Source organism: Halichoeres trimaculatus, unplaced genomic scaffold (genome assembly GCF_033239565.1).
Source record: "Halichoeres trimaculatus isolate MK-OKI-2021-1 unplaced genomic scaffold, fHalTri1.1 fHalTri1_scaffold_1, whole genome shotgun sequence".
NCBI lineage: Eukaryota > Metazoa > Chordata > Actinopteri > Labriformes > Labridae > Halichoeres > Halichoeres trimaculatus.
In genome coordinates, this window is record NW_027437179.1 from 27,699,347 (window position 1) to 27,712,609 (window position 13,263).

General features: G+C 41.8%; 1 protein-coding gene across 3 annotated transcripts; it reads left to right on the top strand.

Moving 5' to 3' along the window:
* The first annotated feature begins 363 nt into the window (after positions 1–363).
* Positions 364–12,798, top strand: rbm6 (RNA binding motif protein 6). 3 transcript variants are annotated; one of them, XM_074666610.1, is made up of 23 exons: positions 364–520; positions 1,143–1,216; positions 1,508–3,083; positions 3,195–3,284; positions 3,374–3,443; positions 4,341–4,414; positions 7,649–7,723; positions 7,880–8,165; positions 8,302–8,459; positions 9,086–9,186; positions 9,273–9,336; positions 9,422–9,485; positions 9,574–9,632; positions 9,713–9,839; positions 9,958–10,055; positions 10,491–10,889; positions 10,983–11,132; positions 11,246–11,311; positions 11,479–11,706; positions 11,800–11,874; positions 11,982–12,079; positions 12,169–12,217; positions 12,297–12,798. In XM_074666610.1, the coding sequence occupies exons 2-23, from the start codon at positions 1,164–1,166 to the stop codon at positions 12,390–12,392; spliced, it is 4,056 nt and encodes a 1,351-aa protein (XP_074522711.1). In that variant the 5' UTR covers positions 364–520; positions 1,143–1,163; the 3' UTR covers positions 12,393–12,798. The 3 variants fall into 3 exon arrangements, with proteins under 3 accessions (XP_074522711.1, XP_074522731.1, XP_074522721.1); XM_074666630.1 differs by having other exon boundaries at positions 12,300–12,798; XM_074666620.1 differs by having other exon boundaries at positions 9,425–9,485.
* Positions 12,799–13,263: the final 465 nt, after the last annotated feature.

Below are 13,263 nucleotides of genomic sequence, written 5' to 3' on the forward strand. Positions count from 1 at the left end.
TTTTTTCTCTGATTTTCAACTTCTAATCTATTTTTGTCACCAGACATTCCCTGCACAAAAACAGTGAACATATTTGTAAACTTGATGAGTCACATCACAGCCCAACACAACAGGTCCAGCCCAGCAGTGGCCTGCAGAGGTTCCTCTCAGGAACTATGAAATGAAAATGGAAAATGTAATACTTCAAGAAGTTTATCTGTTAGAATGTGAAAAAAGAACAACACTTTGAAGTGCTGGCACAGCCTACTAACACTATAATATTTTTATTCACATTATTGATTTTATCAGATTTTATTTTACAATGTCGAAAGTCCAAAATCGAGTGTGGTGGGGGGCCACTGGGTGGCAGTAATTCACTTTACAGTGAGAAACAACGAAGAAGAAAAGCCTTCTCTCTCCGCTGCAGGAGACGAACGGTAGAAGAAGATTCGTCTTCATTTGTCAATCCTATTCGTTTAAGACATCGGCGGCCTTTGCGACAAACATCTGCAATTACGCCTTCGAGGAGCAGCTACATAAGGTAGGCTCTGAAGAAACAATACCCACTCGACATTTGTATTATATGTGGCCACTAGGTTTTTTTTAATTCCTAAAGAGGTTACGTATCTGCAGGCTAACAAGAAAACCCGGCTCTTGACGCTAATGTTAGCTCCGTGAGCTAGCTCTCTTGGCGTCAAAGTCTGAATGGTTTACTCTAAGCTGACATTGGTTATATAGGTTTTTAATTTGTAGATTATAAACTTAAAAGACTGAGCATTCAATGGAGACATATAACTGTTCCGCCACAGCTGTCTTTAATGCTCAACGCTTCTTGTTTTTGGTGTGGCGCATATTTTACAGGCCTAGCAATGGCTATAATTAGCGGACGAGCCCTCTGCGGGCCAGCTTACCAATCACGCCATCCAGTGATAGTCTCACCGGGCTTTGCCAGCCCATAAGTGTGGCCTTTAATACACTGAAATAACAGGCATACAAAATCCCTGTTATTGGAAGAGAGCTTGCAGATTTATTATCACGTTACATTTTGCTTGTGTGGATAAAGTCCATTTCTAACCACTGTTATCATGGTGTACATGTCCGCCATTGCAAAGTCAGAGGAGGTGGATTTTTGCTGCTTCATGAAACTATGCTAACATTTCCAGATAAGACACTAATTAAGAACCATGTGGGACGGTCCAGGACCAAGACACGGGCCACGGGGAGGACCCCCCTTCCGGTAAACAAGCATCATTCAACTCTAGGCATTGTTTTAAGAGCAGCTCCAGTTTAGTGCAAAGAGGGAACGTCATTCTTTGAGACATCTGCTCGTCTGTGATTGGCTTTCTGTTTTTTTTTTCTATTGTGTTGCTCAGGAGAACTATGAATTAAAAATCTGATGCTGTTTTAAACCACTAGCTGTTCTGTTAATTTAATATTCCTAACGTTTTTTAAGTGTGTCGTTTTAAATTTTCTCATTGATTAAATTTTATTTCTAGCGTACTAATACATTAGTGTGTGTTTTTTTCAGTGGTGATCATCGTGGAGAAATGTTTAGTGGTAGAGATCGCCCCATGCCGGATTTCCGTGGTAGAGATGGCATGAACAGGGGCCCCATGGGTAACATGGGCCCAAGACATCTAGATCTACCACCTGTAGACATGAGGAGGATGGATGGGCCACCAATGAGGGGATGCGATATGGATCCTCGTGACATGGATCCTCGTGATATGGATCCTAGGGACATGCGAGGTAGAGAGCCCAGAGGAGATTTTTTCAGACATGGAGAAGAGCCAGACCTTGGTCTTCGAAGGCACTATGAAGTTTCCATTAGAGACAAGCTGATGAACTCTTCTGGATTCCCTGGAGCGGGCAGAAACTCAGCAGACATTGGAGGGAGGGGAATGCCACCGCGGGAGCCAAACAACAGATTTGTGGACATGAGAGACAGGGAGTCATTCCAGCACGACATGCCACAGTTCACTGAGTCAAATATGGAAGGCAGACGAGGCTTCCCGATGGATCGAATGGAGCGAAATGATGGCTTTAGGGACATGCGTGACAGACACCCAATGGGAGCAGGGGATGGTGATCGCTATAACATGGACTTACCTCCTCGTGACAGAAGAATGGACTCTGACAGAAGAGGAGGGCCGCCTTTTAACCCAAGAGGTGGATTTGACTCTGATATGGATTTCAGAAATCGACATGGGCCATCAGGTGACTTTAGAGGCAGGGATCGTTCTCCTATTAGGTATGGAAACAATGATGGCCCTCCGGGAGGCAGGGGAAGATCAGACATGCCCCCAGATGTTGCTGGCCCTCAAAGGTCAGAGTTTGTGGGTGTAGGAGACACACTTGAAGATAGAGAGTACCCTGAATTGAGTGACAGTCCTCTTATGGATTACCGAAGTGGTGAGGAAATGACTCTTGCAGAGGAATGGAAGAACCGTAGAAAGGACAAGAATCCTTTCATGAACATGGGCAGAGGAGGTGTTGGTGATCTACCTGAACCCAGCTTCCTAGCTGGATTCGGAAGAGATTCCAATATGAGGGATCCGATGCCATTTCAGGAGAGAGGAAGACCCCCTGTTGAGTTTCAAGGGAAAGATATTGGCTTTCCTCATGGAGACCACTTTCCTGCCATGGATCTACCACCAATTGGCAGTAAACCTCCACAGGACCATCCACTTCAAAATATGCCCCCTCTTTCTGGCCCACATAGAAGAGAACATGAGAGAAAACCCTGGCTTGGAGAAAGAGACCCAGAACATGGTCAGAATAAATCAGGTCGCAATGAAAGGCCCCCTTTCCATGAGGAGAAGAGCAAGATCTCACATGATATTCAGATGCCAAGTGATTGTTTTGAAGGCCTGAAAGATATCCCACTCAGACAAGATCCTGCCAGGGGGAAAATGGGGCCAGAGTGTGACGTCCAAAGCAGTGGTGCTATTCAGTCACGAGACCAAGACTACAGGGACATAGATTACAGAACTGGGTCTGGAAGGGCTTTTGATTACAATCATGAAGAACTTCAAAAGACAGAAAAACTCCTCAGAGAATCAGAGCCAAACACTCTCCCAAAAGTTAGTGAATCTGGTTCACTGGTAGGTGTACTTTTGTATCTTCACACAAATTCTTGTGTGTAGATTAGATCCTAATATGTTGTTGTATTGTAACCATTCATAACCAGAGTTTTGACAAAATGTCTTTGAAAGGATCAGGATTACAGGAGCGCGTCATTGGAGGATAAAGTTTCCAATACAATTTCCGTGATTGGTATCCCAAAGACTGCCACGATGGAGCAGGTAAGAACCAGAAACACTTAGGTGTTTGTTATTGTGTGGTTGAATAAAAAGCTCTAGGTTAACTCACTAACTTGTTTGTTATCTTGCAGATTCTTGGTGCCTTTGCAGTCCGTGATGGTGTGCCAGTGCAGGGGATGAAGATCAAAAATGTGGTGCCAGGTAGGGTTTCACTGTGTTTACAGAACATTTTGGGGCAGTCGATCGCTAATTTGTCCCTCGACGTTTCGCTTGTACGACATTCGAATCTACGCATTCTTTCTTTTTACGTTTTTGCTCGCTTTGATTGTTGGTGGTGTGTGTGAATCCGCTCAGTAACGAAGGGAAAGGGGGGATCTGTTGGGCCATCCTTTTATTATGTCAGGGGATGACTGATCATTGTCAAGATTAAGAGGACTTGCCCAAGATCTGCGATAAGAGCTTTGAGAGTGATATCAATTGTCAGTCACAAAAGTTCTGTCAAAGTGAGTTTCTGAATGTCTTCAGTGGGACAACTTTTAAAATGGTACTTCAGCAGAATGAAAGAAGGATGTCGACATGGCTGAAATGGAGACCACCTTGTTCCTGCCCATCTCAGAAATCAAACACTTTTGTGTTATAATTTTCCAAAATAAGGTTGCTGCAGACATATATGATGCCAAGCCTTCTATGGAAGATCTTTTCCCCCCAAATGAGATCAATTTTGCATTTAAATATGTCAAAATATCCTTGACAGAAGAGATATGTGTGGCTTGTTTTTTTTTTTGTACAAACAAAAATAGTCAGATTTCAGTGTCCATGGTGCATACCATCCAGTCCTTCTCTACAACTGGTCTTGACTATCTTTTGTCAGCACTTTATCAAAGCTTTCCCTGGAAAAAATGCCTGATACGATATCATCTGTAAACAAAAACAAAATGTTTCTTTTCCCGAAAGGTATGTGTGGTATCAAGTGTAAAGAAACACTTACACTGATTTCGATGTGTTCACGAACTGCTGTGTGTAATGTTTTTAGTCGGTGACTGTCATTACTGGCATTGACTAACAAAAATCCATCTGTATTTCAAATGCTGTCCCCAGGTTACAGCTACGATACGGCCTATGTGGAGTTTTTAAACCCCGAGGATGCAGTCCACTTCATGGAGTCCAACAAGGTGGCCCATCCTCGTCATTCTACGGCGGCCATCACTGCCATCAGGATTATAAGGGCTTGCGGGGGCATTTAGTGTGTGGGGTGGGAAAGAAACTGGGGAAGGGTTGCCTGCAGTTCTTTTCAACTCATTAAGATTAAAGAAGGAGGAAGACACATTAGTTGTTGACACTGAGAAATGGCTCTTTTTTTATCACATTAGTTTTCACTATAAATTTCAAACAATTGTCCCAATTACCCTTAACAACTATGTTGCACCTTAAAATCCAGAAGGAATAGTTTGTTTTATTTTTCTGTGTATGCAAACACATTTAATGAATTCCCTCTAATTACTGATCCCACTAGTTGTTACTTTCTCTAAATTAGACCTCCTCAGATGGTTGAGGAAAAGAAACTCCTTACTAGCTCTTTTAAAGAACACAGTTATATTGAAAATGAGTGTAATCTTTGTAGCCACAGTTTCATGACTTGTGAGATTTCTACTTCAAGGAAGGAGATCAGTGAGACATTTAAAGCAGTGAAACATGTGACCGGGAATGAAGTATGTGTTTCAGGATGCAGCTGCTTCCTAAAAGCTCCTTCCAAATCCACATGCCTCAGTTGGCATTCAGGGCAAAACAGCTCTGCCAAGATATGTTTGGGTTTGGTTGGTAGAGAGGTGGGCTGTTATGGTAAAGGCACAAGAAATAGATCAGTGAGTCTGAAGACACACCAAAAGCTGAACCACTCACAGGGAAACAGCTGGACAAAGTGTGTTCACTCCTCCGGATCACATTGTTACATCAGAAGTAGTCCACCCTGAACAAGAGTGTAATGAACTAGCTTCTGCAATGCTTTGCTTGAGGTGTTTTTATCGCAGTATTACAAAAGTTGAGTCATGTTCAGCTTTTGTTGGATGACTTTGTGTTATTTGCTGGAGTCAAGTGCTCAGAAAGCCTCTACCAGACTGGCCTCATTCAGATACAAAAGAGCTCAAGTTTGTCCAAACATCACCTGGCGGCCTACTTTGTACAGTGAACTTCCTGGGTATTTGTCATGGTCGTTGGACTTGGCTTTTTGCGAGTCAGACTTGCTATAGTTTGGCCATTGGTGTTGCACTATGGTCGGACAGTAGCCTGCTTGCAAGTAATGCATCCTGTTCTCTGCAATAACTTGATTGGTTCTTTAACCAGTACTTTGAAAGACATCCAGCACTTGTCTCAGGACCAGCATTTATAACGTTGTCTAACATGTATAGATCTGAACTGTCCCTGGGGTTCTTACGACTGAACTACTGTTGGTAGTGTGACTGTGTTGACTTCAGTGGTTTGTCAATGTGTTGGTTGATCAACCACCTTGGTGCAGATTGAAATGTCAGTGGTTTCACTTGAATCAACCAGAGAAGTTGCCAGTATTAGGCAGTCTCTAATGTTTTTAAATTACCTTGTAGCTGATTTCAATGGTCCAGACTGTTCAACATGTGTCAGAAGGAGGTTGATGATCTGTGTGAGCAACCATGGACTGGGTTCATACTAGCTGTGTGCAGATGAATCTGAAGACTAGTTCTTTTTCTCAGATCAAGAGTCACTGATGGTGTTATTTTTTCTATCTCTACCTTTCATTTTTGCACTTAATTTCCTTTTTTTTAACTAATGGCTGATAAATCGGCACAGATTACCAGAGTTCCCAAAGGATCATCAAACTTCTTGCTTGACTTCTCCTTTAGCGCCATCATGCTATGGAGTGAAGAAGTAGTTTTTGCAGTGAAATGTCTCAACTCCAGCGCACCTTATTGAAAACAACTCTTATTTTTTTATTTGTTTTAGTTTATTTCACTTTTTATGCATAGTAAAGCCTCAGGATGCTGAGAGTGTGGGTGCATTTTGATTTCTTTTACAGTCATTTCGTGGCAAAAGCTGTCAACTCTTGCACTCGAAGTCTTCTACAGCTTTCCAGAGGAATGTTCATCAGCTCTTTCGTGTTTTCTTGAACTCTTCTTCATGCGAGGATTTCGACTCTATGCTATTTGGGAATGAAGATCTCGTTGTGACCCAGTCCAGTGAATGAGTCTTTTATACTGGCTTGTATTGTCACTTTTGGGTTGTTGGATCAGGTTTTCAAGTGGTACAGCGTTAAGCAGTTTATTGATCGTCTCAGACACTGTTTTAGAGCTTTCGTTTTATCCTCCCTTTACTTCCCTTTTACTTTCTGCCGATGTTCTGCAGTTTTTGATAGCTGAAGATTGAAAAAGATGAAAAGGGTTGGAAGTTGCGCAACCAGTCATTTCCGGTTTATTAGAGTTGTTTTATTGTATACTTTCTGAAATCTTTAAAAGCAACTTTTTCCTGTTAAATTTGAACTATGGATCTATATGAATCTACTCTATGGCAAATTACACTTACGTTTTCTTTGCGCTTCTCTTTTAAACAACTCTCTTCTTTTATTAAGAGTCTGGTCGAGTAAAAGAGCTATCCACTGTGGGATTATTATGGGTTTTATTTAGGTTGTCACTTCTGGCATTTTTCCCCTTTTACTGGATGAAATAGCTGAAGAGAGACAGAAAATGTGGGGACCAAGGAGTGGGGCGGCAAATGCTTGTGGCTGGGAGTTCCAACAGGACTAAAGCCTCTGTGTATGGACCATAAAATTGGACAGTCAGGCCAACAGTGCCCCTCTGTGGTGTATAAGTCTTATTTTCCTACCTTTAAGCTTTTATTTTACACTATAGGGTTCGTTGTTTTTCTGGAATTTTCTGTGGACAGTTGTAAGCAACTATGTCACTGTCAGATCATTGTAACAGCACAGAAGCTGAGACATCTTGCTGCTTTCCTTATGTTTTATGATACACTTGGCGTCTTAAGGTGTTCTTCAGTGGGAAATAATCATTTTTACATCAGAACTTAGAAAACAGTGGTGGGTCCTTTCAGTGTTGGGATAAGAACCCAGCACTAAAAAATTAGCAGGAAGTGGACCAAGCATCACTGAATTGTCAGTGATCAGTTGTTCTTAGTGAAACTTAAAGTAACAGCCCTAATTCGTTATTTCCCTTTACATTCTTTTCAGTGGTGGGGGGTGACCTGTGTAAAGCGTGGTTTTGGTTCGGGCTTTGCACACCATCTGAAGTGTTTGCCTGTTTTATCCTCGGCAGTAAAGAGGAGGGCCAGACCTGCCACAGTGCATGTTGGGTGTCATTGACTTTACTTTAAATATACGTTGACTATCTGATGATGCTAACTGTTAAACTGTGTTGTTCTTTCAGGGATCCCTAAAGGTTGGCACTAGAACAACATCCATGAAGTATTTCCATCCAGATGAGCATGAAAGAGGTGTTCATGTGAGTGCCAGGAGAAGAATCATTGTCTTGCATGATTTTATTTAAAGGGTTGAATAATTACAAATGATCAAAATCAGTTGTTATATTACACAGCATCCCAACTTTTTTGGAGTTGTGACAGTATTTTAGAAGTGACCCTGCCTGTGTTTGCATTAGGAGTCTGATCACGAAGTACCCAAACATCCGGAGCCCCTGTTGCCTAGACCAGATGTACCTTTGGAAGACACCAGCCTGAATCGGCCCACACCTAAAGGCCCCGTGGAGCCTTTGTCCAACAATCAGTGGCAGCGTAGCTCTGATCTGACTCCAGAGGCGTGGCAGCAGCAGGTGGACCAACAGCTTCAACAGCAAGAAAATGAGCAGCAGGCAGAATCTTGGAACAACCACAACCCTGCTTCTCAAACTTCACTTAAACCTAAATGTGTCTTTAAAGACAGTAAAAGTAAGTTTTCTTAAGAACGTGGTCTTTGCTAAAGCTTAGAGCCATTAAAATAGCAATTAATTGATTTATTTTTTTCTAAAAAGAATATGTTTCTTGAATTATTCTGGTTAACACTTTATTTTGTGTCACTTTGCAGCAATGATCATAAAAAATGTGAAACCCACCACCACGGTAGAGACTATCCTGAAAGCCTTGGATCCCTTTGCATACCTGGATGAAAGGAATGTTCGCCTAGTTAAAGCCAAACAACCAGGAGGCAGGTGCTTCTGCTTTGTCGACATGGACTCCCATGAGGTATTCCATCAGTTTGCACTCTATGATTATTAGAGCAGAAACGATTCCTCGAATGATTCGAGGTACTCGATTACAAAAATTACTCGAGTAATTTTCTCCGCCTCAAGGAATCGTTTAATTTTAAAAAAGATCAAAGAGTGGTATTTCAAATAGAGCTGAGGCCATATTAAGAGAGTTTTCAGACCCCTCAAGCTACCTCTTATACAAAATAGCAACTAGCAACAAATCTAGCTTCTTTTCTGGAGTTTGGAGACTAATGGGTCATTCTACGAAACGGGTGCCATTTGGGTCCGCAACATTTGATGAGATGTACTAGGCACAAAAAATGTGTCAAAGTGTGTTTACAAATTTTGGAGCTACCAAAGCAAGTGCCCTTATTGACATGCTGTATCAGAAAATTCCATTTCTTAAAGAGAAAAATGTTGATTTGAAAAATATCTGCTCTTTGACTAAACAAAAATGTATTTTATCCGATTACTCGATTAATCGATGGGTTATTTCAGTTGAATACTCTTATAATAAAATATTCGATAGCTGCAGCCCTAATGATTATTTCATGTTTTGTCTGTGTTTACAATTTATTTTTGTAGCCCTGTGATATTTACCATATTGTTTCTCCTTTACAGCAAGTGACACGTCTGGTTGAGCTCCTCACTAAACCCAGACCTCTCTATGTGGATGGAGTCAGAGTTTTTGCTGAGGTTGCAAGACCCCTGAAGAACCAAAGGTAAGGACTTTGTTGTTAGCTGTATGTAGTTGAGGAATCTCTCCAGCTTTGAATTCTTGATCCTGATGGTTTTCTTTCTCTGTCAGAAAAGAGTTTGATAAGCAAACCACTTCCATCCTCGGTTGTCCACCTGAAGTCAGCCTGATGGGGGTGAGCTATTTTCTTAAACATAAGTTACCCGTAATATTTTTAAAAAGGGAAATTTGAAATAATGTGTTTTCCTGTTTTTTGTCAGCAGCAGTACCCAGAACCTCCACAGTTCTTGCCACCACCTACAGGTGTCCCTCCTGGGATGCCAGGTACGACACATTTTGATCGCTATACTGTTGGTAATCACCAAGCAAAAACAGACATTTTTATTAATGCGTGCCTCATCTTTTCTACCAGGTAATTTGATGCCTGGCAGCAACATTCCTGATCTTACATCAGACCCCAGTATGGGTCAGGTAAGTCACAACGAACAAAGCTGTGGACATTCTTTGAGAAGCAAGGGAGTGAGCTAATCATCTCCTTGAATATTCCCCAGGGCCTTGCTTACGGTGAGACTCCAGCGATGCCGCCATCATTCCACGCTGCTGCTGCTGTCCCCCCTGTTGCTCCAGTATCAGGTGGGATGATGGTCCCTGCAGATGGATCACAGTCGTATTTGTACGGTAAGAATGAAACTAAGAACCCAAACTGATTATATCACTCATTTAATTTGCATTCCCTTTGTTTTTGTGTTTTTTTTTAAATACTGTGAAAATTTATTCATGATTTTAATTTCTCCAGGCTCTGAGACTCCAGACATGACGAACTACTTGTACGATTCTACGTCAGGATTCTACTACGACCCAGAGACAACACTGTACTATGACCCTGGCTCTAGAGTGAGTATGCAAGCCAATGAGTAGGCGACAGATGGGAAAAACTGGAGCAGCTTTGTTAGTCCAAATGCTGCAGTTAGTAACCCACGGGAGAAAGCTAACTCACTACTTGTTCATTTAACACTCGCCAGAACACAATCAGTGCTTAGAAAATCTATTTTCATATATTTTTATTTAACATTTCTTGTGTTCTGAGATCGTTTGGTTGTCAGAAAAGATGAGTTACTTTTTAATCTTACAAACAAGACATCTACCACCTCCCTCTTTATTCTGCTGAGAGAGGTGCAGTCCCTAGTGAGGGCTAAATATTTACAAATGACTCATAATCTGGAGGAGTGAGATGTTTACCCCAACACTAAATCAAATGAAGTGACTGTGTGAAAAAGAAAGAGGTGTTTTCAAAATTTTTGCATCCTCTTGTCTATTTTTTTACTGCAGTACTTCTACAATGCACAAACCCAAGAGTACTTGTACTGGGATGCCATGTCAAAGACCTACATCCCAGTTCCAGGAGGCACTCCCACAGAGACCCAGCCTCTTGCCATGACAGCTGAAGATGTGGCCATTCTCTCCAACCCAGCAGCAGATGCTCCACTGGAAATGAAGAAACAAATGGTTCCTCCACCCACAATAACAGCTCCAGTATCAGTTCCTATGCCAGTTCCTGTGGCTGCTGCTGCACCTGCTGCTCCTCCTCCTCCTACTGCTGCTGCTGCTGCTGTCCCTGCTCCAGAGCCTGTACCACCTGTTTCAGCAGCCACAGAGAAGAAAGAAGAAGAAGAGTCTCCCAAAAAGGACAACAAAGACGAGAAACCGAGAAGTCTGGCTGCTGTCAAGGTAGAGCTGTAGTTTTTTTTACAATGTAATACCATATATTAAATACAGATGTGTGAAGGTGAGACAGTGATGGAATGAGCTGCTGTTTTACAGATCATGAAAGATATGGAGCGCTGGGCAAAGATCCAGAATCGTCAGAAGGACAGCGTGCGTGCAGCATCACCAGTGCTGAAAGGTGGACTGGATGACGACAGGAGACAATCCAAGAGTGCAGATGCTGGATTTGCTATCTTTGAGAGAAAGGTTGGCAAGATGCCTCAAATAACAACACGCCTAATCTGCACACATATTTTCTGCAAATTAATGTTAATTTAAGCCACTTCTTTTCTTTGCTTGCCATTCTCCCATCTTCTTAGATCTCCGGTGGAGAAGATCTGTTTAAGAAGCCACTTGCTCCACCTAAGAAAGATGAGAAGTCAAAGGTAAGAACACCCTTGTTCATCTAGATTTTCTGGCTGCTGATATTGACTCTTTGATGCCACTTCATTGACTCTTTAGCACTCCATAGTGAGATTTCTTCAGCTCACATGTCTCTGAATAATTAAGACACTCTTGTATTTTATGTTTAATCTCTGGCTTACCTCTCCAGCGCCCAATGGGCTCTCTTGGTATGCTGGCGTCTGACTATGCAGCTGGAAGTGATGAAGAGGTGGAAGAAGATAAAGAAGATCCAGCGAAGAGCAGCCAAGGAAGTCAGCCTGAAGACAAGGACAGCAAGCTGACAGACTGGAAGAAGATGGCCTGCCTACTATGTAGGAGACAGTTTCCCAACAAGGACGCTTTGATCCGCCACCAACAGCTTTCAGACCTGCACAAGGTACAAAGGCGAAACTTTACAGAGGCACAAACACTTCTATAAAAAGCATGTGATGAGTTCAAGACTCTTATCACTTTTATACATTCCCAACAGCAAAATATGGAGATCCACCTTAAGATCAAGAGATCAAAGAGAGAACTGGAGGCATTGGAGAACCAAGAAAAGCAAGTAAGTAGAAATAAAGATGAGTTTTAAAATACATATATATGTATTTCAGAAAACACTTGCATTTAGTTGCTAAAGAGCTGAATTTGAGAATCATTTGTCCTTCATAGCTGAGTGCCAGAGAAACAACAAGGTCACCAGAACAGAAAAGGAAAAAACACCATCACCAACAGCAGCAGCATCATAACACATGGGCTGGAAGCTCCAGGTAGGTTTTTCTTTGAATGTGTCATTGAGTTAAAAAGTGGGTATATATTTATAAACTTTCTGCCTGGTTTGTGTCTTTTTTACGCTTAGAGACAGTAAGATCAGTGAGCGACCCGGTTTAGGAGCTGAACCTGCACCGGTAAGTTTAAACTTGATCTGCAGACTTCTGTCAAAATCTCTGTTAGTTTATTGACCCTTTATTGCACTTCTGTCCTCAGCAGAGAAAGAAGAAAGAGCCCGTCGTTTGGGACAATAACACCTACAAACAAGCAGTTCGGAAGGCCATGTTTGCACGCTTTAAGGAACTGGAGTGATCACATCTGAACACTTCTTAACTTTGATATGTGAACTGTTTATATGACATGCTCCTCCCCCTTTGGACTGTCTTCACTGGGTCTCTGACTGGGATGTTGTGACACTAAAAACCCATAGATTTCTACATTGAAGAGATGTGGTCAAGAAATTAACATCACAAAGCAACACTCGGGATAGAATATAAATTAATTTACATCATTAATAATGGATGCTGTACAAAATCTGTTAATACCTGCTGTTTGTGTACTTTTCACCCATGGTCTTTGAAAAATGTGTCTTTTTTTTAATTTTCCAGCCACACTGGTCAGTCACATTTTATTGTCAATCAAAACATTTTATACTATTTTTTTCATGGGTGAATCGTTGCAACATGTATACCTTTTTTAAAGTAAATATGATGAAACAGATTTCCTGAATGAAGTGTTTTTGTTGATGGGCTTTTTTGTTTTGCAAATGTGATCTTCCTACCTGCTGTACATGCGTCTCATTACCACTAGGTGGCAGCAAGGGGCCACGCTTCATTTGATGTTGGTCTGATGGCTCTGACCAAGAAACCTGCATCAAACCAACAGAATAATTGTAATGTGAGGATTCAAGAGGTACATAAATACAGTGTGGAGAGGATATTAGTTTTGTCCCATGGACTTGAACTGAACAGAGCTTTAGCCATGATTCTGACTCACAGTGGATGAGGCTTAAATATTCCCCAGTTGTGCACAGGGGGAGTTTAAGCATGTCGCCTCCAATCTGACCTTAAATGATAAGCAGGAATCAGCCCTCACCCTCCCTGTGGCAGCAGTTCAACGAGTGCATTGGATTTCTGGATTTAGTGTGCTGATCTACTGACTCAGAGCACAGACAAGAGCATGG